At 37.8% G+C, this 25233-nt stretch overlaps 1 protein-coding gene across 5 annotated transcripts; it reads right to left on the bottom strand.

The window, feature by feature from the left end:
* Window positions 1-1218: 1218 nt before the first annotated feature.
* LOC103722699 (Pseudouridine synthase family protein) lies at window positions 1219-25233 on the bottom strand. Of its 5 annotated transcripts, none has more exons than XM_026810618.3 (17): window positions 24901-25233; window positions 24714-24773; window positions 23833-23988; window positions 23672-23750; window positions 22217-22289; window positions 21859-21904; window positions 21644-21754; window positions 21471-21555; window positions 21121-21211; window positions 20490-20550; window positions 20260-20390; window positions 17979-18096; window positions 16721-16844; window positions 14529-14630; window positions 14323-14391; window positions 13638-13767; window positions 1219-1651 (listed from the first exon to the last, which is right to left on the bottom strand). In XM_026810618.3, the coding sequence occupies exons 1-16, from the start codon at window positions 25018-25020 to the stop codon at window positions 13673-13675; spliced, it is 1521 nt and encodes a 506-aa protein (XP_026666419.1). In that variant the 5' UTR covers window positions 25021-25233; the 3' UTR covers window positions 1219-1651; window positions 13638-13672. The 5 variants fall into 5 exon arrangements, with proteins under 5 accessions (XP_026666419.1, XP_088577900.1, XP_088577902.1 ...); XM_088721774.1 differs by having other exon boundaries at window positions 21471-21564; window positions 23672-23753; window positions 24901-25129; XM_088721776.1 differs by having other exon boundaries at window positions 21471-21564; window positions 24901-25128.

Raw genomic sequence — 25233 nt, 5'->3', positions numbered from 1 at the left:
AGGATTATAGCACTAATTCAGTGTCAAATTTATAAGGCTAAATAGGTACCAATCATAGCCAAAACTTCAACTTTCAATACATGTTAATAGGTTATTTTGGGCTATTATTAAAGCTTTTATCCAAATGTGTTTCCATGGCCAAAACCAAAACATGGTTTTAGAATCAACTTACATGAGTTATTGGTTTTCAGATCAACCTATATATGGAGCACAATCCAACAAACATTTGTTCTCTCAATTCCCATCTTTAATTTATTTTGGAAAATGGATAGAGGAACGGTAAGCTTAAGGGTGGAGGGTAGTCTGGTCATTCCCCTTTGCACTCGTTATTTGAAAGATCCGCGTTTCGGTGCTTGGGAAAAGCGCCAAAGGAACCATTCCAAGACACGCATCAAAAGGCCCCAAAACAAACGGTCCTGGAAAGAAACGTTGAGGCCGGAAATCTCTCAGAACTTACAGTTCTTTAATTATTGAAAGAAGCATAGAAATGGATGGGTCATGCAGTGGAAGGTACATCACCTATTCTAGTCTTTGTCAGTGAAAGACTAGAACAAACGGATCGAGCACATCAAATTATAACAACACTGGCATCCTAAGTATCAAATTATAACAACACTGGCATCCTAAGTTCATTTCATGATTGCTATATTATTTCTACATTATTATATGATTCAGAAAATTCATGAAAATATCAAGATAAAAAATTTCATTAGGCAGTTTGATCCTACTATTTCTTAAACAAAAATCATGAGATTTTTTTGGATCACTCATAATTATCTCAAACATTAGTTATTTATGTCTGGAAAATATTAATTATTTTATCTTGTTTCATTTTGTTTTACGATAGCCTATCTTCTTTTTTTTTATTTAACCGTTGGGAACGTTGATTCAGGTTTACGATTGGCATGAACCAATAAATTAAAATCTGAATATATCATGATTACACAATATTTACTTCATTATTACTATATATTCACTCTTTATTCACATTTTTCCTTCCCTTCATTTCCCTTTTTAATTCTATTTCTCTATTGTCATGCCAAGACCACAATGTCTACCACGTGAGAACAAATAACATATACAGGGCTAAATCCACTTCACTTGACTCAAAACACTTGTATTACATATATATTCATCTAAACATATTTTTCGAAAGAAATTCAAGTAGATATGGTTAATCAACCTCTTTTCCAGACGCAACGATCAGAAAGTTCGACCTTGTAAAAATAATTCTTAATATTGTTCTGGTTCTAGAAAATATGGAGGAGAGATGCAATGGACAACATGTTTGCAAGGGCACAATCTTAAAGAAAATAGCAGCCACCTGCCTGCTTTAATGACATAATTTGCAAGCTTGGCATGTGCTTGAACACAACTAAAGTAACTCATATGGACAATGAATTTTAGTGGACTACTTAGCTTCAGAATAATTATAACTATGGTTGTTTCATCTCGCTTAGCTTGAAACAAACTTTCAGATGAAGGGAAGATGGTTTTGGTAATGATACAAGCACCATAATGGACCTCCCTTGGATCCATATTGTTTTTTAGGCCAGTTAATCATCACAATGACTTCACTTGCACTTCAGATGGTGCTGAAACTGCTGGTCCTTGCCCCAGGCTGGGAAATGATAGGGGTTTCCATCATCATCTGTACAAGAAAGCCACTCAGCAATCCAAGAAGTTACACAGCGAGGATACTTCAGTAACAAAAAAAATAACCAGGAAGAATACAATCTAATAAGTCCTTGGCTTAACCAATACAAGGAAATCAAAAACAGCGGTCAGTACGTGAGAGTTACAGTTATATCAGCAGATACATCTTAGCATCTAATTATCTAATTAGATCACTGGTTTCATTGAGTGTGAAGAAGAATGACATGCCTACTATTTGACTAATTCAGATAATGAGCAATGGTATTTATTGGTCCTTTACCTTACCTGTGTCTTTGAGATGAAATGACTTTCTCCACCAAAACTTATCCTCAAATCTGTCTAGACTCTTTTCAAGTTTAGGAAAATTTTTGAGGTGTGCTCCTTGGTTGCATGAGTTTAAACTGCAACTGGTAAGGTAGAATTCCCTGCTGCCAACTAGCTACATAGGTTTCGTTGCAAGCCTCTTTCTTGACTGGATTTACCATGAATTGAAATTTAGCACCAATTCCTAAAGATGGTAGAAATCAGGTAGACAACTAATTGGAAAATCTGTTCAATTTAATGAGCCTTTTCAACTTTGAGTCCTGCTTCAAATAGATCCCATTTTGATGGGATAGAGCTTGGGTGGTGATGATGATGAGGAGGAGGAGGAATGATGCACTTTTAGGAATACTCAAATAAATTGACTGGATGTGTAAGTGCTAAGGTTTAACCATCCAAGATTAAATTATATCAATGAACACAGGACTATAAAAAGATCGAGTCTTATTTCCCTTGCAAACTATTTCTTGCAAGATGTGACTGAAATATTGATAAGGTGGGAATGACTGCAGCCGAGCTGAAGACTATCCTTTTGTATACAGTCTTACCTACTATATTCCAACTACCAGAAAAGGGGCATCACTGATTAATCCTATGTTAGCCCAACTTAGCAATGTAGTAGTGGGCTAGCCCTCTCTTTACCTTGCTGCTACACAGACAGATTGAGTCTAGCATTTCCCGCCTCATTTTACCAACTTTTTGAAGGAAAAATTTCCCGAGTTGTCCGATAAAATCGAACGCCAGGCATGAAAAATCAGTTTTAATTTTTTTTATTTTATTTATAACAATTATAAATATTAAATTTAACTTTTGTGTAAAATTACCTCAAGGCCGTAGCGGAAGTTGGTCGAGGTAATTTGAATCTGGATCTGGATCTAGATCCCTGAAGGTAGCTCTGCGAGGCCTGGATCTACAAGCCCTCTACTTTGCACGCACGTCAAACTTCGCAAGAAGGTTGGATGATGTTTTTACTCGTGCAAAACAATCTTTTGCAAAAGGACCCTTGGAAGAAAAGAAATCCAGAAAAAGGACGTTCCCTTTTCTCTTTCTTTCTTTCTTCTCTTTCTTTCTTTCTTCAGTTTCTTTTCTCCCGTTTCTTCACAGCACGCACAAGCCACAGATGCCCGTCTCTTGATCCCGATCACAGAGGGAATGGAAGGGAGGAGAGGACACCGGATCTGGGCCGAACTCCAAACCACCAGAGAGAAAGGACTCCTTCCTTTCTCTTCTTCTTCTTCTCCACAGAATCAAATCTCCTTCTCTGTCTGACGTTTTCTTCCCAAGAAATTTTTTTTTTCTCTCTCTCTATTCGAGAGGAAACGGTGGCCTACAAATAGGCCAACGCTGAGAGGAGTTAAGAGGCGTAATGGTCCAGCGTTATTGAATTCATTCATTATCAAATATGAATGAATTTGATAACGGTTGTTTCAAAAACAACCATGGAATAAACCAGCGATTAATGCCTATTATTGCCGGATTTCAAAAATCAAACTGGACTGGAATGTTGGCGGTTCAAAACCGCACATTCCGGTCCAGTCGGCCGTCTGGCCGGAGGCCGGTTGGCCGCGCAATCGCCGGTCGGAAAGCTTGCGGACGCGTGAAACAGAGAAGCTCTGTTTCATGCATCCCAGGTGAGTCGCGGCTCACAAAACAAATGCTAAGGGTCCATGTGAAGGGAGTGGTCCACGGGTCCATGGCATTTATTCACGGTCAGCAACCACACAAAATGGAAAAAGTCAACTTGATACAAATGGGTTAGCCCATTTGATCATAAGTTAGTCTATTTGGTTCTAAACCAAATTTGCAGCCCATTTGAATGAATTTTTGACCCGAAAAAATTCCACATGAGTCTGACTCATAGGAGATTCAATTGGGTCTAGTTTCGGCTCGATCCAAGTCCGACTTAGATCAGAACAAATACGAAATTAAATCCCAATTAAATCATGATCGAGCCCAATTACACTAATTTAGACCCAATCAAATCCAATCTCAACAATTGAGTCCTGATCAAGTTCAATTATATTAATTAAAACTTGATTGACCCGAAATACAGACTTAATTAGTTGTTCATCCATGAAATTTAGCATGTACCTCATGTTCAGTGCTACCTGAACATAGACAGAGCCAAATTCCAAATGACCCATAATTTAATTCTTAATTAAATTGGGTCAAGACCTTCCTACTCAGCTTGACTAATGTGCGTGACTCCGATAGGTTCGAACACTAAGCCGGTAGTACATGGACTACTCCATGCACTAATCGAGGTGACCATCTAGCAATGATACCCGACGTCCGGATAGGTCAAATATGCAAAGCAACATTCAAGAACCTAGACGTATGGTTGTTGCATAATTCATCCCTATGACCTTCGATGCTCAAGATGACCTCAGAGTGGACTGTCGAACTCTGGATCCGGTCATCCATAGTATATTTCAATTAATCAAATCAAGTGACCATCACTTGGTTTACCCTGGCCAAGGTTTTACTGAATTGAAATACAGCAAGACATCAACTCCTCTAATCTGGAGCGGTCAATCCCATCTTGACTCGTACACAGACTTCGCGAGTACTTGACTGCACCCAGCATCCTTCCGATCCTTGAATTAGAAATTCAGGTCATCCAGTGCCTAAGTACAGTGAGTTGCTTGCAAGTCACCGTGACAGTCTCAGGTCTAAGGGGTACTTATGCCCATACGTTTTACGAGCTAACTCCCGACAGTGGAGTGCTACGCAGGTGAGTCACTATTCAGTGACGATGTACTCCTACATCTCACCTGTATGCCATACAGTGTCTCCACACTCCTTGGTTTAAGAGGACAACCAACTAAATGGCACACAACGACCTATACTTGACATAGCTATCGTCCAATTGACAGCTTGTCATTTGGTCGCGAACTGGTTTAAGGACTAAATGATAAAACCTCTTTTATCCACTAAATTAGTCCTAAGGACTTCATCACAATACACAGGAGTTCAATTTGAAGATGCAACACTTGTGATGAATAGAAAATTACCAGAATAAATTTTTATTCATTTTAATAAAATATATATACATAATCCAATTTCTTACAATTAAAAATTGGCTTTGGGACACAATTCCCAACAACTCCCACTTGGACTAAAGCCAATTTGTACAGTATCTTATACCCATCTTCGATTTGTGATAATCGAACTCCTTTACAGAAAGGGCTTTAGTGAATGGGTCAGCTAGGTTCTCCTTTCCATCGATCTTCTGAAGATTGACGTCACCTCGTTCCACGATCTCTCATACAAGGTGGTAGCGACGCAGAATGTGCTTGGTCCTGTGGTGAGACTTTGGCTCCTTTGCTTGTGCAATGGCTCCAGTATTGTCACAATACAAAAGAACTGGACCGTTGATTGAGGGAGCAACACCAAGTTGATTTACAAATTTCTTGATCCAAACAGCTTCCTTTGCCGCATCTGATGCAGCAACATACTCTGCTTCGCATACGGAATCGGCTACTGAATGCTGCTTGGAACTTTTCCAGCAGACTGCTCCTCCATTCAGGGTAAACACAAATCCTGACATACTCTTACTGTCATCATGGTCTGACTGAAAACTAGAGTCTGTAAACCCCACAAGTTTTAAGTCAGATTCTCCATAGATTAACCATTGGTCCTTAGTATTTCTTAAATACTTAAGGATGGTTTTCACCACCTTCCAATGGTTCTCACCCGGATCAGACTGATACCTACTCGCTACTGCTAGTGAGTAAGCAACATCCGGTCTTGTACATGTCATGGCGTACATAATAGAACCTACTGCAGAAGCATATGGGATTCTACTCATACGCTCTCTCTCTTCGAAAGTTGTCGGACAATCTTTCTTAGAGAGAGAAATTCCTTGGCCTATCGGAAGATAGCCCTTTTTGGAATTCTCCATGTTGAACCGCTTCAACATAGTGTCGATGTACGTGGATTGGGACAATCCAAGCAACCTCTTAGATCTATCTCTATAGATTTTCATCCCTAGGATGTAGGATGCTTCTCCCAGATCCTTCATGGAGAACTGTGATGACAGCCAAAGTTTCACATTTTGTAATGCAGGAATGTCATTCCCAATTAAGAGAATGTCATCCACATACAACACAAGAAATGTGATCACTGAACCGTTAACCCACTTGTAGACACAAGGTTCTTCTTCGTTCTTAACGAAGCCATATGTTTTGATAGTTTTATCGAAACGTATGTTCCAACTTCGAGAAGCTTGCTTAAGTCCATAAATGGACTTTTGTAGCTTGCATACTTTGGACTCGTCTATGGATGTGAAACCCTCAGGTTGTATCATATACACCTCTTCTTCCAGCTCTCCATTTAGAAAAGCTGTTTTCACATCCATTTGCCAGATTTCATAATCCATATATGCTGCTATAGCTAGCATGATCCGAATAGATTTTAGCATTGCCACAGGGAAAAAAGTCTCGTCATAATCGATACCATAACGTTGACGATACCCCTTGGCAACCAGACGGGCTTTATAGGTTTCCACCTTTCCGTCTGCGCCTCTCTTTCTTTTGAAGATCCATTTGCACCCTATGGGTTTTATCCCTTCGGGTGAATCAACTAGTGTCCATACACTATTGATTTCCATGGATTCCATTTCGGATCTCATGGCGTTAAGCCACAACTCAGAGTCGGACCTCTGCATAGCATCCATATAGGTGATCGGATCCTCATTGTTCTCATCGAGCTCAATGGGATCTGCGTCTTGGACCAAGAAACCATAGTATCTATCCACTTGACGCAGTACTCTACCTGATCGCCTTAATGGTGCTTCTACATTGGGCTCCGGGTTTGATCTAATTGAATCCGGTTCTGTGGGTTCAGTAGATTGTGTTAAATCTTTTACCTGTTGAACTTCACTAAGTTCAACCTTAGAGGCAACAATTCCTTCACTAAGGAATTCCCTTTCCAAAAAGGTTGCCTTAAGTCCTACGAACACCTTTTGTTCATTAGGAAGGTAGAAGTAATAACCCCTAGTTTCCTTGGGGTACCCTACAAAATAACACTTATCGGACCTAGGACCAAGTTTGTCAGTTTGAGAACGTTTAACATAAGCCGGACATCCCAAACCCTAAGGTATGAAAGTGTCGGCTTACGCCCAGTCCATATCTCATATGGAGTCTTCTCAACAGACTTACTTGGAACCTTATTTAGTATTATACACGCAGACTCTAAAGCATAACCCCAAAAAGATACAGGCAGACTAGTAAACCCCATCATGGATCGAACCATGTCTAACAGAGTTCGATTCCTCCTTTCGGATACACCATTGTGCTGAGGTGTGTTCCTGGAGGGGTCCATTGTGAGAGAATCCCATTCTCCTCTAGATAAGTCAAGAAATCACCGGAAAGGTATTCTCCTCCTCGGTCTGACCGAAGGATCTTAATACTCTTTCCAGTCTGTTTTTCTACTTCATTACGAAATCGTTTGAACATTTCAAATGATTCCGACTTATGCTTCATCAGATAGACATACCCATACCTGGATAGGTCATCTGTGAAGGTTATGAAGTAGGCATAACCACCTTTGGCACTTACGTTCATAGGTCCACATACATCAGTATGTATGAGGCCAAGAACATCGCTAGCTCGTTCACCCTTTCCAGAAAAAGGTGACTTGGTCATCTTACCCAGAAGACAGGATTCACAAGTTGGCAATGATTCACAATCATTGATTTCTAAAATGCCCTGTTGGGCTAACCTGTTTATCCTGTTTTTATTTATGTGACCTAACCGGCAATGCCACAAATAGGCTTCATTGACATTATCTAACTTAGGGCGTTTATTAGAGGTGTACATTACATTCACAGGCAGTGATAGAGTATAAATGCCATATTTCAATTGTCCACGAAAAATTTTAATACCATTCAAAATGATATCACAAAAATTTTCTTTTATTGATAAACAATAACCATTTTTGGCCAAAAGGCCTACAGAGATGACATTCATTAAAAATGTTGGACAATAATGACAATCATCTAATATGACTACTCTAGATTCAAAAACAAGCTGAATGACTCCTAAAGCTAGGACTGGAACTGATCTTCCATCTCTAACGTTCAGGAATCTCTCGTCATTCTTGAATCTTCTACTAACTTGAAGTCCCTGCAACGAATTGCAAATATTAATTGGACTTCCGGTATCCAATACCCAAGTGGTAGAATCATAAATTGAAAAATTACAAGGTGTTATCATATAATTACCTTGTGCAGCAACTGTTTGCTGCTTTTTCTTCTTAGGCCTGTTTGGATCAAGGGACGCTATGTAAGCCGGACAGTTCCGCTTCCAATGACCCATCTTCTTACAGAAGAAGCACTCTGCCTTGCTCTTATCGGCTTTACGCTTCTTAGTCTGGCTGGGCTTAGAGACCCCAGCACGAGCTTTTTGCACCTTCTTCTTCTTTCCTTTCTTAAAGGAAGAAAGTCCTGCAGAAGTCCCACCTACCACATTCACCGTTTCCTTTTTGAGTTGGTGATCCTTCTCATAGGTCTGCAGTAAACCTAGCAAACCATGATAGGATACTTCAGGTTTAGTCATTCTATAATGACTAAGGAAGGTCAGGTAGGACTTGGGAAGTGAGTTCAAAATGGCGTCCTTGCCCAATTGCTCGTGCAAAGAAAAGCCAAGTTTACTTAAGCGATCGATTTGTTCGACCATATACAATACATGATCGGTGACCGATGCCCCTTCCCTCATGCGGGCATTGAATATAGCGCAGGAGGTCTTATGTCGTTCAACATCATCAGGTGTGCCGAAAGACTCCTTCAACATTTGAAGGATTTCCACTGGCCGCGCTTCCTCGAATTTACGACTAAACTCATCATTCATCGAGGCCCTCATGATGCAACGCACTGTAGTGCGATCGTTGAGCCACTTCTGATAAGCGTCTCTGATTGCACGTGGTGCATTGGCTGCAGGTTCCTCAGGTGCAGGATCCGATATCACATACAGGATCCGCTCATGCTCTAATACTATTTTCATCTTTCGATACCAGCTAACGAAGTTAGGTCCATTAAGCTTATCATTGTCTAATAGTGTTCGGAGGGACAATGAGTTAGCCATATCTGAAAAATAAAGAAAAAATCCAACTAATCAGTATATGATTTATTTAATCCTAAAGACTTGGACTTTAGTCTAAAGTTTTCTCCCACTATTTTAATCGAATTAATAGCCTCTACCTTTAATTCGAGGAATTACTTTAATTCCCTAGTGGGTACTAGAATCCGCATAGACTGCATACGGGCCCGAGGAAGGCTCGGCCAACCCATGTGCATCTAAGGGTAGGTACATTACCAATTATTTCTCTAAACAATTTCTAGCAATCAATTTTGCCCCAAGTGGTAATCAGTAGGCGGAGGCCTCCACTGAAAATCCTGGTTAGGTCCAACCATTAATGAACTAACTCGATGATACTACCTAATGTATGATCAGGCCCGAGGAAGGCTCGGCCAACCTAATCACAATTAGATAGCTCAAAAAGCTATCATATAATGAAGGATAATTCCAGTATTTAGAGGAACACCAGACGGAAGCGTCCTGCATGTTCAACTGTAATATTGGACCTATTATCATTCACCTTAATGGGAGGCTATGATTTAGTTATCTATATAACTTTATCATTTTAAGGACCTAATAATTTAGAGGATTTTAAATGATATGTAACACTGACCGATAATTCTAAATCCTCCCACTGACTTCACCAAATCATATAGAGGACTAGCTCTTATTGGTCTATTAGACACCTAAATCAGACACACTGATTTTTCTTAATGGCATGGGTGAGTGCCAAGTATCAAGGTACCTTAATCAAAACTTGATCGACCAAATTGGCCAGGTAAGAGAGATCATGGGAGGGTTACGCCATTAACCTCTTTCCTAGACACCAACTATGTTGGCCAGGTAAGAGGTAGCCCCAATTAAAAACCATGATCAAATGCCGACTTACCTTAGACACCAATTGGTTTATCAAGTTGATTTAGGTTATCCTTGGGAACTCGGGCTCGACCACTAAGCCACAATCAGATCCAATTGAAATGTTTGGATATGATAAACTACAACTATTGAGTTTGATCATTTTATAAACCTTGATTTAGTCTAGTTCAACTATTGATTAGATTAAATCATGTTTCTTAAGTTAGTCCATTTCAATTTGATTTCATGATTAGGTCTAACCTAGTCAACTAATCTGATTGTGCTAACCCATCCCCAAATCCCATGTTCAAATTTAAATTTTAATTCGAATTTCAAATTTTAAATTTTAAATCTTTATTTGAAATTCAAATTTTAAATTTTAAATTCAACATTTAATTCTTTATTAAATGCATTATGATCATGGATTCAAGGTGTCAATTTATTCCAAATATAAACAATTTATATTTAAATTTTGTGGTCATAATAAATTTAAAACTGAAATTTCATAAACATCAATTATGCATAATTTCACAAAAATAAACTATTTATTTTATGATACAAATTAATCTCAATTTTGTGCTAGGACAACCTTTTCACTATAAGGGGTTAACCTTATAGCAGGACAACCTTATAATTCAGCACAAGATTGATATTTTATCAATAAATCTAGATCTAATCTAAATTTAAAAATTAAATCATGCATAATTCTAGATATTATAGGCCAATTCCATCGGCCAACCTGGCTCTGATACCAGTTGAAGGAAAAATTTCCCGAGTTGTCCGATAAAATCGAACGCCAGGCATGAAAAATCAGTTTTAATTTTTTTTATTTTATTTATAACAATTATAAATATTAAATTTAACTTTTGTGTAAAATTACCTCAAGGCCGTAGCGGAAGTTGGTCGAGGTAATTTGAATCTGGATCTGGATCTAGATCCCTGAAGGTAGCTCTGCGAGGCCTGGATCTACAAGCCCTCTACTTCGCACGCACGTCAAACTTCGCAAGAAGGTTGGATGATGTTTTTACTCGTGCAAAACAATCTTTTGCAAAAGGACCCTTGGAAGAAAAGAAATCCAGAAAAAGGACGTTCCCTTTTCTCTTTCTTTCTTTCTTCTCTTTCTTTCTTTCTTCAGTTTCTTTTCTCCCGTTTCTTCACAGCACGCACAAGCCACAGATGCCCGTCTCTTGATCCCGATCACAGAGGGAATGGAAGGGAGGAGAGGACACCGGATCTGGGCCGAACTCCAAACCACCAGAGAGAAAGGACTCCTTCCTTTCTCTTCTTCTTCTTCTCCACAGAATCAAATCTCCTTCTCTGTCTGACGTTTTCTTCCCAAGAAATTTTTTTTCTCTCTCTCTCTATTCGAGAGGAAACGGTGGCCTACAAATAGGCCAACGCTGAGAGGAGTTAAGAGGTGTAATGGTCCAGCGTTATTGAATTCATTCATTATGAAATATGAATGAATTTGATAACGGTTGTTTCAAAAACAACGATGGAATAAACCAGCGATTAATGCCTATTATTGCCGGATTTCAAAAATCAAACTGGACTGGAATGTTGGCGGTTCAAAACCGCACATTCCGGTCCAGTCGGCCGTCTGGCCGGAGGCCGGTTGGCCGCGCAATCGCCGGTCGGAAAGCTTGCGGACGCATGAAACAGAGAAGCTCTGTTTCATGCGTCCTAGGTGAGTCGCGGCTCACAAAACAAATGCTAAGGGTCCATGTGAAGGGAGTGGTCCACGGGTCCATGGCATTTATTCACGGTCAGCGACCACACAAAATGGGAAAAGTCAACTTGATACAAATGGGTTAGCCCATTTGATCATAAGTTAGTCTATTTGGTTCTAAACCAAATTTGCAGCCCATTTGAATGAATTTTTGACCCGAAAAAATTCCACATGAGTCTGACTCATAGGAGATTCAATTGGGTCTAGTTTCGGCTCGATCCAAGTCCGACTTAGATCAGAACAAATACGAAATTAAATCCCAATTAAATCATGATCGAGCCCAATTACACTAATTTAGACCCAATCAAATCCAATCTCAACAATTGAGTCCTGATCAAGTTCAATTATATTAATTAAAACTTGATTGACCCGAAATACAGACTTAATTAGTTGTTCATCCATGAAATTTAGCATGTACCTCATGTTCAGTGCTAGCTGAACATAGACAGAGCCAAATTCCAAATGACCCATAATTTAATTCTTAATTAAATTGGGTCAGGACCTTCCTACTCAGCTTGACTAATGTGCGTGACTCCGATAGGTTCGAACACTAAGCCGGTAGTACATGGACTACTCCATGCACTAATCGAGGTGACCATCTAGCAATGATACCCGACGTCCGGATAGGTCAAATATGCAAAGCAACATTCAAGAACCTAGACGTATGGTTGTTGCATAATTCATCCCTATGACCTTCGATGCTCAAGATGACCTCAGAGTGGACTGTCAAACTCTGAATCCGGTCATCCATAGTATATTTCAATTAATCAAATCAAGTGACCATCACTTGGTTTACCCTGGCCAAGGTTTTACTGAATTGAAATACAGCAAGACATCAACTCCTCTAATCTGGAGCGGTCAATCCCATCTTGACTCGTACACAGACTTCGCGAGTACTTGACTGCACCCAGCATCCTTCTGATCCCTGAATTAGAAATTCAGGTCATCCAGTGCCTAAGTACAGTGAGTTGCTTGCAAGTCACCGTGACAGTCTCAGGTCTAAGGGGTACTTATGCCCATACATTTTACGAGCTAACTTCCGACAGTGGAGTGCTACGCAGGTGAGTCACTATTCAGTGACGATGTACTCCTACATCTCACCTGTATGCCATACAGTGTCTCCACACTCCTTGGTTTAAGAGGACAACCAACTAAATGGCACACAACGACCTATACTTGACATAGCTATCGTCCAATTGACAGCTTGTCATTTGGTCGCGAACTGGTTTAAGGACTAAATGATAAAACCTCTTTTATCCACTAAATTAGTCCTAAGGACTTCATCACAATACACAGGAGTTCAATTTGAAGATGCAACACTTGTGATGAATAGAAAATTACCAGAATAAATTTTTATTCATTTTAATAAAATATATATACATAATCCAATTTCTTACAATTAAAAATTGGCTTTGGGACACAATTCCCAACAATTTTTGTTGATAGTTTGCGCAGCATGCTTTCAGCAAATTGTTGTGTTTTTTAATGTCACTTAATATAATAGTGCATTGCTGATTCACTACATGAGATATAGAATGGAAATTTTTTTAGTAATTAAACTCTTCTGATGATATATGCATGTAGCAATCACGCATCAAAACATTCTATTCCTTTCAGTTAATCCGTATCAACAGTAGGTGATTGGTTACAAAACAGGGATAGCCCTTCTGTGAAACCCCAAAGCCCTAGTGAAGGCAGGAGTTGAACCCAAGTCATTGGTACATCCACCAAGAGACTATACCAAGAAGGTCAGCAACTGACTAAAACCGATAGTGAATGTATGCATGTTCCACTTGCTGTGAAAATAAAACTTGCAGAACTGCATGTAGATGACTTCTGTGATATCAGCAGGCATTTAGACAACCCATAAAAATCATGTGTTGAATACAAACAAGCCACACAAAATCCAAAAATATATGCAAGTAAACAATAGCATGTAAATAATTTAAACAAGTAAACGATAGCATGTAAATAACTTATTAAGTAAGCCAACTTACAGGAAATGAAATCGAATTGACTAGAGCTGCATAAATTAGTTTGCTTCATGATTTCGTTTGTCAAGGTAATTTGGTAAGCTCTTATGAGTAGCCTTTGCATTCAATTTGGCCCGCCGTTCATCATATGATGCTGGATGAATACCAGTCGTATTTCAAATGTGTAGAGCACATGAAAAGGGAAACAACTAAGATCAGGAGATGAATCAGCTGCAAAAAGATAAGTGAAATTGCTGCTGATCTCCACGTTTGACCAGTCACATGGAGAACCAATCCAGCAATATATAATCTTAGATGCACATTGTTATACTGATCTATTGAGTTCCTTTAGTCGATATGTTCCCAATTCCAACCTTCCCACAAACACTGGACAAAATGATGGCTCCTGGCCTTCCTTCTAACAATAGGGCACACCTTAACTCAGCTAAAAGATTAACTGTGATAGATTCTTTGGCTTGACCATCCAATTTATAGTCTCAGACAGAAAGACATGATCAAAATAACAAGGAACCTTAACAGAGCGACGTATTGATTATACAGTTATAATGCATCTTAAAGAAGCTCGTTAGACTATGACCAAAGCAATAATAAGCAATAATCATGTCCCACAAAGCAAGAGTAAATTCATTAATAGTATTCAGATAGCATTGTGTCCCAAGTTTGAATTAAAATAATCAGTTGGACTTACGCTCTGTTGGACTCAGCATGAGAGGAATATGACCTTTTTTCTTCCTACCAGCTTCTGCTGAGCTCCCATCTGCAGTTTCATTGAATTCATAAGACTAATATGCAGTTTCATTGAATTCATAAGACTAATAAATGACAAACCAAGAAAGGGGAACCCCGGGAGAAGAAGGGGGGGGGGGGGGGGGGAGCTATGAAAATCATACACACCTGGAATGGGTAAACAACCCAGGGCCTCATGAAATATGGCTGCTTGCATCATGTAACTCCGGAATTCATTCTTCAAGTGTTCATGCAAAACTCGGCTGGCATCTAGAGTAATCCAGTCATAAACCATACATACTATCAATTAGAAAATTTTTCAGATAACCAACATCATGAATGTGAGATTCATGAACCATAACCCATTCACTCAAACTTATAGAAGTTACTCCAAAATGATGAAATAGAGGAAGACATATGTATAATAAAAATGGAACCATGATAACAAGTAAAGCCAATGTTACTTGTATGCTACTTTAAGAGAAGCTACAAAACCAGTAACTGAAATTATCAACTAAGAAGCATCTCTAATTGAATATTTTTTTTTCCTAACACTGGAACCTATCATCATAAGTGCAACTTTAGTCACTGGTAATAATGGGAGACAGCTTAGCAACAGAAGCATGTGATGATATTTGATGAAAGAGACTGAACTTTCTCAAGTACAAAGAGCTAAAAATAAGTCACAGCAGAACTACAACTGACAGCACGTAATTACATGATTCTGATAATAATGCACAAATTAAGTGGTAGGATATAGTTTCCCACCCCCGCCCCAAAACCACCACACCAGCATGTGTATGTAGATGTGACTGGCTGGATCATTGACTTCCTAAATGCTACCTCACTAAAAATGTTTCGAAGTATCCAATTGCCTGCACTCACACCCACTCCTAATTTTAGCAACTAAAGGTGGTACACATGCATCCTCCTAAATGCGATCCTTCATTATTCCTCTAATGGAGTTCTTATTTGCATACTCTGAACTACAATCACCAATTCCTCTTGATCTTACCCTCTCTCCTCAAAATCATAATTTGTAATATGATCTATATATCTGGTTTTTAGGATGCTAGCAAATTTATATAATTCCTACTCACCTCATTTAAGTGCAACAAAATGTGCAAATCATCAGAAGATGCATAAATTATCACATAACCGTTTCAACTTAGTAGGTTTTATACTTCAGTTATGCTATTTTTTCTTCAGCATTTCTTAAACAGCGACTTTTTTATATCCTACTTCAATTTTTGACCATCACATTGCAATGCCAAGTTACTTGACAAGTATGACACTTGCCCATAATTTTTCCAAAAACTTTTTTAGGTGCAGTTCTGTACACCTTGCCAGCTGATTTCGTGTCATATATTGTAGGTTGTTTTTCATTGCCCCCCCATACATTTTCTGCTGTAAAGTTTCTTTTCTTCCTCCAAATGTGTTCATTTTAAGTACAGGTTACCATAACAATATTTAAAATGTAAAAAATATTCAGAAAAAATATCAATGACTCAGAAAAATAAATAGGTACAGCAAATCAAGCAATCTAATTTATATGGTAAGTTCCCTCATGTAATTTTAGAATCTTCCAATACTGTTCTTGTTCTATCTTATTCTTCAGAAAAGAATTATCTATGCAACACATTTCACGAACTAATAAAAGTTGCCGAATGCTCAGCACACTACTTAAAATACATATTTGCAAGAATCAGATTGTAAAGCCTTAAGACTGAAAGTTCAATCTCTGATCACATCCTACAGCTTAGCCTCTGTGTACCATTTATCTCCGAATTCCTAACTCTTTACTTCCTCATGCAGCCATTCAGATCACCTTATATGATTCATCAAGTCTTCCAAAATTGTTGACAACTCTTTCCTCCATCATTTTCATCACATTCTTTACCCCTCAAAAACTAGTCTTATTGACCAATATCCTTGCATCATTTCATATACTATTCTCATTCGCATGAACTCATCACCATTAAATAACTCTTCAATTTTGCTGTTCTAAATTACTAGCCACCAAATACGCTGTGTACAATGCCCCTCTAAATGTTGAATTTGGTAAGTATTGCTAATTTTTACTCAAGTATTAATCTTACAAATGAATCACTCATTCTCTTAAATCATGCTAACATAGATTCTAAACAGTTATCAGTTGCGACAATAACTTAGGAAAGCATTTCAACTAAGAGAATCATGATCGATTTCAGCTGACAAAACATGGGATATCAGCTAATTCAATAACCATCTAAAGTGACAAAATATATGCTTGCTGAGAAAAGTACTCATATTTATGTGTCAAAGATTGCTCATAAGTAAAATATCCTCTAATAATTAAGATAAAGATGCAGATTAGAAACCTGATGAACAAATAAAGTTGACACTTTCGAATTTGCAAAAATGTAGAATCAGTGGGAGCTCTGGTGCCATGTTGTACTGAGGTTTTCTCCAAGTGTTGTCGGTGTCCAGTAGCACATCAACTATCTGCTTCAAAATCAACTCTCCACATGAGGTTAGTCAACACAAAAAGCACGCACTGAGAATCAAAAAGAAACCATATAAAAAGCCAAAGCATCACCAGAACAGTACTAACACAAAGCCAGTTGTAGACAAAAGTTTACCCCAGACAGTTTATGTAGAAAATTCACTTACCCAACAAAGAAACAAAGTGACCATTGTCTAAGATTGATCAAGAAAATTTATTACCTAGGGTAAGCCTTTATTCTCATATCACAGAGTTACAGTCTCAATTGACAGGTTCCTATCACAAAGCCAATGGAACACAAAGAAAGCTAATGTAACAATAACAAATTTTTGTACAACATAATTTCAGAGAAATTAGGTTCTTTTTTTTTTGAAAAGAGCAAACTTTTCCCAATGAACCAGAAAATGCATTTTTGAATATAGAATTCAAAATGAAATGTCTAGCAAATTTATCTATAATTAACTCTATTACTTCAAGTAAAGGCATTGATTGGGGTTACGTGGTTCAAATTGTTAAAAGTTTTTCCCTTGAGAAGATATTTTTGTTTTCAAGCTGCCACCTTTTCATTTTGTAATCAAATCTCAAGTTCCCTATTATTTGTTGATACAGCAACAAACATTATGTGTGAGTAAATTCTTGGATGATTATAGAATAAACAGTTTCAGAATTTTGCTAATCGTGATGTCATTTTAATGACTTTTCCTATAACAGTCTTTTATAATGCTTTTAAAGCCAAGAATGCTAATCTTTGCCTTTTAATCTAGCCAATATTCTTACATTATTCTGCCTCATTGAAAAAGATACGGTCAAATCCACCAATTGACACATTTCTAACTCATCTCAAGAACTTAACCATAACCCTTAACCTAGTAACTGTCTTCTGATCAAGTGAAATAGAGTAGATAATTTTTATGTTGAATAAAAGAATGCAATATTTTATCAAAAAGCACCACCTTACCACATAGCATCTATCTTAATGAAATATTAAAAAGAAAAAAAAAACAACATTAAACTTTCCTTCAGTCAATCAGCAAAAATAGCCAAAATATTGCATGACTGGAGTTATCAGCTTGTGGAAATGCACCATGCTGACTTCCATAAGAAATCAATCTGATAAGATTTCATGTACTCACATTAGGGGATTCAAGACCTTGACCAATCATAAATAACACAGCAACCATGCACCGAACTTGATGCCACAGAAAAGCACTCCCCCTGATCGTCATTGCCCATAGTTCATTATCACTGAACCTGTAGACAGAAGATCATAAAAATTTAGTCTGAAGTATATGGACTGCATCATCTTCAATCAATGGGACTTACAAGCTCAAATGAAACTCCAAAGCCTATCAAGTATCAACAAAAACAAAAGCATTTCACTGCAAGGTTGTCAAAAGCAAAAGGCACTCTTGAGGCAACATGGTCCCTAAAACGCCTGAGGCGCTAGATGCCAAAAAGGCACTTGACTAGAGAAAGCAAGGCACTAATATATTAGAAATAAATACTATATATGAAGATAATAGAAGCATTATAAGATTAGTTATTCAAGTTTCAACATCAAAAATTGTATTTGTCTTGTGCATTAGATATCATGTTTCACATCTTTTAAAACATCATATGAAAATTCCACTTAAACAAAAATCGGCAAAAATAAACCATTAGACATCCTTTAGTAGCTTCAAAATTTAAACATGATAGAAAAATACCACTTCCAAAAACATGTCTGATGTTTCTAAATAAAGCATAACACAAAAAAGCAAACCATTGAACATCCTAGAGCAGTTCTCTATTTATAAGGATTCATATAAACCAAAATGTCCCCCAAAGTAAAGCCAATAAAGCTCTAAAAGAATGGGCAAAAAAGACATATAAAGAGACTGCTGGACACTGGAGAGGCATTTGTCTGAACTCTGAATGCCTCTTGCTTTTCCCTAGGCACTCGTCTAGGCATCGTGTTAGCAGTCTCGCCTCACTTGGTGACTGTTGAGGTGCTCAGGGGCTTCCTCACCTTGCCTGAGCACCTAGGTGAGTACCTGGAGTGTTTTTGACAGCACGGTTTCAGCGCAATCTGAAGGACAACAAATGCATATATGGAAAAGCTTAAGATGAAGGTGTTGGTAGACATCTTAACAGAATGAGTAACACTGTGATTTCTCCATTCTTGAATAACATCAGGTGTGCCTGATATCAAATAAATCAATATGTCGAGGCATAACAATCAGTATTTGCTATAACAAGGAACAAGAATGTGCTGTAGAAGTTATTTGGCTATCATAAGTAAAGGAAACGAGAGAAAAACATATATAGACTGGGGAAGCTCAATCATCACATAAAACATGCAACTTGTGGCATAAGCATGAAATCAGACATCATAAAAATCTCATTCACAAGTGTTGCCTACTATGAGGATTAGTTGAAGGTGGAAGCAAAAGCCAATTAACTCTGATTCATACAAATTAATGATGCTAGAACAAATGACCAAAAATGAGATATTATTTTGATCTCTATATCTTGAGTAATTTCATCAACATTAGATCAATAACTTACATCGATTGATTAACTAAAGAGAGCCTTAACCTGAAGATTTGATATTGAAAAGAAAAACATTGGAAAATTAGAGGCCTAGGAAGCATGGTTACTTCAAATTGCATGCTATCTGCATATCCGATGCATATCAAATACCAATGGTCAACAAATACTTCTAAGATATGTTTCAGATGCTTATTCTATGTATGTATCCTATTTTTTGTAAATATTAAAGGTTCCAGATACTTTCTGGATATGCCTGAAATCAAGGTTCGTCGTCTTGGTACCGGACTCTGCACCGGTGCCACACTAGCATAATGTTGGTACGATACGGTACATAATTTTTTTGGCATACCGAGTGTTAGTACGCCACCCGTACAGGATACTGGTACCGAACCAGTATGGTACCGTACACTCCGTACCGTCCGGTTTGGGCAGGTACGGCGTACCTTGCCCTTAATACCTCTGACAATGAGAGGGGAGAAGTTTTTTCCTTTTCCCCTTGGATGTTAACCTTTTAAATTGACCTTTTACTGATCGATGGCTAAATTTTAGTTTTGTGGTGTTGATGGTATTGTACAAAATACAGAGTTTGGCATGGAATATGTCATTATGATAATCCATTACGCCTCTATGGGTGTATATCTATTTATGGCTGTACTCTACCATGTTGTATAATATTTTTTTGAAATCTGCTTTATTGGCATATCTGTACCGTTTTGCAACCACAACCTCCACACCCAAGCTTCATAGCTGGAAATTGAATGTCCCATTTTTTTCGTGAAAGAGAAGCATCAGTACCTACTATCATATTCTTATTGCAACCCCTGGATATACTTACTAGTTGCTTGATAATTTTTTTATTCTATCAACAAATAAAAAATTGACCTTTTATTGGAAGAAGAGATATCAAAGATTGTGATATGACGCTTATAGTTATTCACATTCGCTGCATCCATCTTACAGAAATTTCTGAAGTCGTGCTCCCCGATGAACTTCTTAGCAGCTTCCTGCATTGCCTGATTGTCAAATGAAACAGAAGGGCTGATGATTATTACTTGAAGTAGACAACATAAAACTACATTACTAAGTAAATTTTAGAAGTGATAAATATATACCACTATGTCCAAATTCCCCTTCCAGAAAAGGTACCTATATTCTCTGCTTAAACAGCTAAACCTGCAAAAATTAGAATTATAATGCATGTGTAAGTACCCTTCTGGCAAGGTTGTGCTACTATGAATACATATAATTGCTTATTTTCTTAAAAACAAAAAAAAAGCCTTGAGATAAATGGAAAAAATGTATTTTAAACTGCTCAACTACTGGCAATAAACTGGACCCCACCACATAATAACTGCTTTACACATGGGCAATGGGGACCGGATATGATGTCAGTAATGAAAGAGGATCAACAGCATCTCAATTCTGGCCTACACAGCCATTAAGCATGCAGGTACTTAAGTCATATACAAGTATAATCCTTCATTTGAAACTGCCATGCATGGGAGAAGAATACAAATGCAATGGCATTTACTAAAATAGTCCTTGTTGAGACGTTATTTGTCATAAACATGTCACACTTTCCCTATCAAACAATTCCTAAAAAGGGCTATAGCAATGGTCAAGAAGAAGACTTCTATAAACACAGTTTTTCAGAGATAAAATAAATGAAGACAAAGGCAAATTAGTTATTTGCTGAGAAATATACAAAGGAATAAAAAATAAATAACAAAAGATTACAGAAACCTTGCATGGAAATCTGTGGACACAGGACACCATCCTAGCACTCGGATATCTTTTGGGAGGACTTTATTCAGCACCTTTACATAATCAATCTCTGAATATAAGACAGAGAAAATCATTAACATATTTAAAGTCTCATATCATAGGATGCATCTTTATTGTAAAAAGCTTTACTATTTCTAACAAAATCAACACAAAAAAAGATAGTGCATCTTTCTTTTTCTACATGGGCTCAGACTTCCAACATTCACCCAATATTGGCATCAAATTACGGCAACAAATTATCTTAAAGTGTTTCATTGATGGGATAATGTGATTAGATCACTCCATATTGTCGATATGAATTTATGTACCACATTTTTCTTCTGATGTGGACTCCTCACTTTTGCTGTTTGCTCCAACACCCTTCAGGCATGACCGTAAATATAGAGAAATCACCTGCACCAACTATTCAGCATCAACAACAACAAAAAAGAATGACAACACTGTGAACATAAAAAACACAAAAGCATGAAATTAGCAATACTTGGCCAGTTGATGAAACTCCCTTGTCAGTCCTACCACACCTTGAGTAATGTGAGTCCTCTTTTTTGCCAACCAAAAGCTTCGTCCTCTCAAGTGCTTTGAATATCTCAGACTGGAGGAACCACAGAAATCAAGCCTATAAAAAGTGATTGGCAACCCAATATATATATTTTCAAATTACAGAAAAGGAAAATAGAGAATATTACAGAAAAAAACCTCAACAGTTGGAGTCATTTGAGCCTCTGAAGCAAAACCATAGAACCTGTTAAAAAGAACTACAAATCATAGGATGCCTTCACCATGTTCTTTGCAAAATAATTTTTGGGTCAAGAGTTAGTATAAGAGTGAAATTGTTAATGCAAAAAATAATCCACAATTTAATCATGTTGTGTGTGTCATGGGTAATCAGCCATGTCACGGGAATCTAAATCTTGATCAGATTCCCATCAAGTGGAAATGCTACATTAAAGGTACGATTATAACTGAAGATGCCAGTTCTTCATAGGCATGTGGGCTGTATCAAGTATAGTAGAGCAAAGTGTATCTGATTTAAATGAAGAAGGAAGATAAAGACCTCTGACCAAAATACATGATTTTCAGAGCAATATATCTCTTTGCAAAGTGATGTACAGTCCTTGGATGGTGACCTGCATGAGGAAATAACCTGGTCACATTTTTGGAGCTTATCATATTCTCAATTATTAGAAAATGCTTAGCATTTTACATCCACAAAGGTCAAAAATTATTGGCAGATGTTTCAAACATCAAAGCATTTTCTCCCTAATTTTTCTTTGGCCAAAAATCGGCATCAATTTATTAAGGGCTAATGTCAAGTTAACTGTTGTAAAATCTCCTTGACTCTTCCATGTTAGGGTTTGCTCTATGCCAGATCCATTTTTGATAGAAAATAGCTTGGGTGATGATGACGGATACAATAATATGCAAACTCTTATTGGAACCATCAACAAGTCATTTTTCTTCTACATAACTCATGACTGTGTTAACCATGTACAGTTGGAAGTTGAAAATGCATATCGATATACTTGTGGATAAAATGAGGCAAACTGTACCAGTATGTTGTGAACACTTGCAATACAATGTTTGAAAAAGTGGACTTTTTCTTTTTGTGTGCCTTACACAGGGCTAGACAGCACATAAAGAAGCCAAAATCTAAAACAATGTTTTGTTAAATGGGCCATAAATATAGACAAAGAAAAATATTAACAAAAAACTAATCTTATTCAGACATCCGTAGGCAGACTTACAACTCCTAACCTACTATTTTTACAAGTTTGGCTTATTTAATCTCCTACCCCTCTGTCATAGTAAAAGCTTTCCAATCACTCCAACTAATCACATCCATATTTTGCTATTCCTAAGGAGAGGAGTGAAAGTTGAGTTAGCCAAAAAAAATTGGATAAGAACCTAATGTGAAATGATAGTTTTTGTTGCTTTGTACTAATGATATTTGAGCATACAACTCTCCACAGATCATAGTTGATGTCAGAGTGATTCGACGGGAAGTCTGGATTACTGAAGTTAAACTACCAAAAGAACATGGGGAGCAACATTGAACATCTTTTGTAAGGATTTCCTTTCCCTATTTGCTTGATTGAAGTTAGCTTGATTCATGACTGCTTTGCTTTAACCGCCTTTTGATTTTTGACACTTTACTGCAGATTAGCTATTTTTCTTCTTCTTCGTTTTTTTCTCCCTATGTTGGGTATTGTCTTCATTAGGTGGCTGCATCCTTTCTTGAGTAAAGAGAAAAAACAACTTTTTCAATTGTCATCCTAAAGATTATATGTAATTTAGTTATTTTCCACAAAGATCTTCAGTAATTATTGTTTCAAAATATGCCAAGTTGTTTTTTTTGTTTAAAAAGAAAATAAAAGCATTGAGCACCTTTTACGTGCAGACTTTGAAAGAAAAAAAAAATCGTGACAAATGTGGTACATAAACACCAATTCATCTATTTAGTTGGAAAATAGTAGATCTTTCGGCAACAAAAACTGATTAAGATGTAAACCTGGTTCCTCTCTTGACTCATGCTTAATAAATTTGGCAGTGTTCTCCACATGAAAACCATTGGCCTGTGTAATTTCATCCTGCTGGGAATAATATTTATCTTAGAATCTACATAAAGAAATAAAATGGTTCATGATATCATGAAAAAAGGTCATCTTCTACCTTGACTGAATTACTAGAGGACATGAATAAATGGTTAGAAGAAGAGATCTTGGCAAGTTCTGAATTCTCAGCTGCATGAAGTTCATTCTGTTGGTCCTCTTGAAGAGCTCCTTCCAAGCTAGTAGCAGCGTTAGATGGAAATGTTGCATCTTCTTCCTAAAGAAAAAATCAACAGAATAGAAGTTGCATAAAATAATATCCACGTGTCGAATACTGGTGTGCACCACACTATACCATACAAAATATCCCATGTCAAATTGTCATCAAAGAATTGCACATATTCTGTATCTTAAGGTTACATAAATGACTTCGTTTTAAAGGACCTCACACTGTAATATAGCTTACAGACACAATGGCAGATTACAAGATGTATCAATTAGTCACTAGTTGCTATTCTCAAGCTTCAAGATGCTAGTTACCGGTTCAGAATTTATCAGCATGTAGTGAAGCAAATATTCAACAATCTGCACCCAAGAACTTATAGTAATTTCTCCGTTTATAAATCTATTGTAAATTTCAAAAGTTCAAAACATATTTCTCGTTATGCAAAATAAAACATACTAAAAATTAGATATAATTCTTTCTGTAAATCGTTAAATATCTCCAAGATTGCAAATTTGTGTCTCTTCACATATCAGCATGTCCAAGTCCTGTCGTATCATGGCACAAAATGCCTCTTGACTAATCCAGGCAGAACACACAATGCTGAGCACCTTGTAAACAGTCAACTGACCAACCATTTCTCTCAATTCCGCCATAAACAATGGAAAAGTTCGAATCTTTTAAACTCTTTCGCATTCAAAAAGGTAAAATCAGCACGCTAAACAAGGAACACAAGAATGATTTCTAAGAAGTAAATTGATTGCTCGATAGCAGCGAACCTTCGAGCACCGGCAGCGAGATATCCGTGATAACAATCTCTCATTCTCCTTCTCCAATTCCTGAGTTTATTCGGAAAGGAACAAAGATTAGGGCGCGGAAGAGAAAATCTCCGCATCTGGACTTCTATCGAGCATAAAGAATGCGGGAATGGAGAAACGAAGCGAGCCGAAGGGTTTAGGGTTGTACCTCCACCCGGTTGCCGATAGAGGCCAGCTGGGATTGGAGAACTGCGACGAGATCATGGCCTTTCGATACCTCCATCGGGTGGTCCTGAACGCCGTATCGGAGGCCACCCTCCGTCGCCATGGCCGCCGTCCGCTTCCAACTGCGAGAAGCGCCTCTCTTCGATGGAGCGCGACCGGCCCCGAGCCTATTCGTGAACCGCCCATCCAAATCCCCGGTCCATTCGGACTAACAATGGGTCCGATTAGCTCAGGACACGATGGACGTCAGCGGCACGTGCCGGACGTACTCCCATATCTATGCAAGATATTGTTCACCTGAGCCTCCGAAGGAGAC

Source organism: Phoenix dactylifera, chromosome 5, assembly GCF_051530095.1.
Source record: "Phoenix dactylifera cultivar Ajwa chromosome 5, Ajwa_hap1_PhDact_Kaust_v1.1, whole genome shotgun sequence".
Classification (NCBI taxonomy): domain Eukaryota; kingdom Viridiplantae; phylum Streptophyta; class Magnoliopsida; order Arecales; family Arecaceae; genus Phoenix; species Phoenix dactylifera.
Note: the sequence above shows the minus strand (reverse complement) of the source record. Positions and strands in the feature narration are given on the sequence as shown.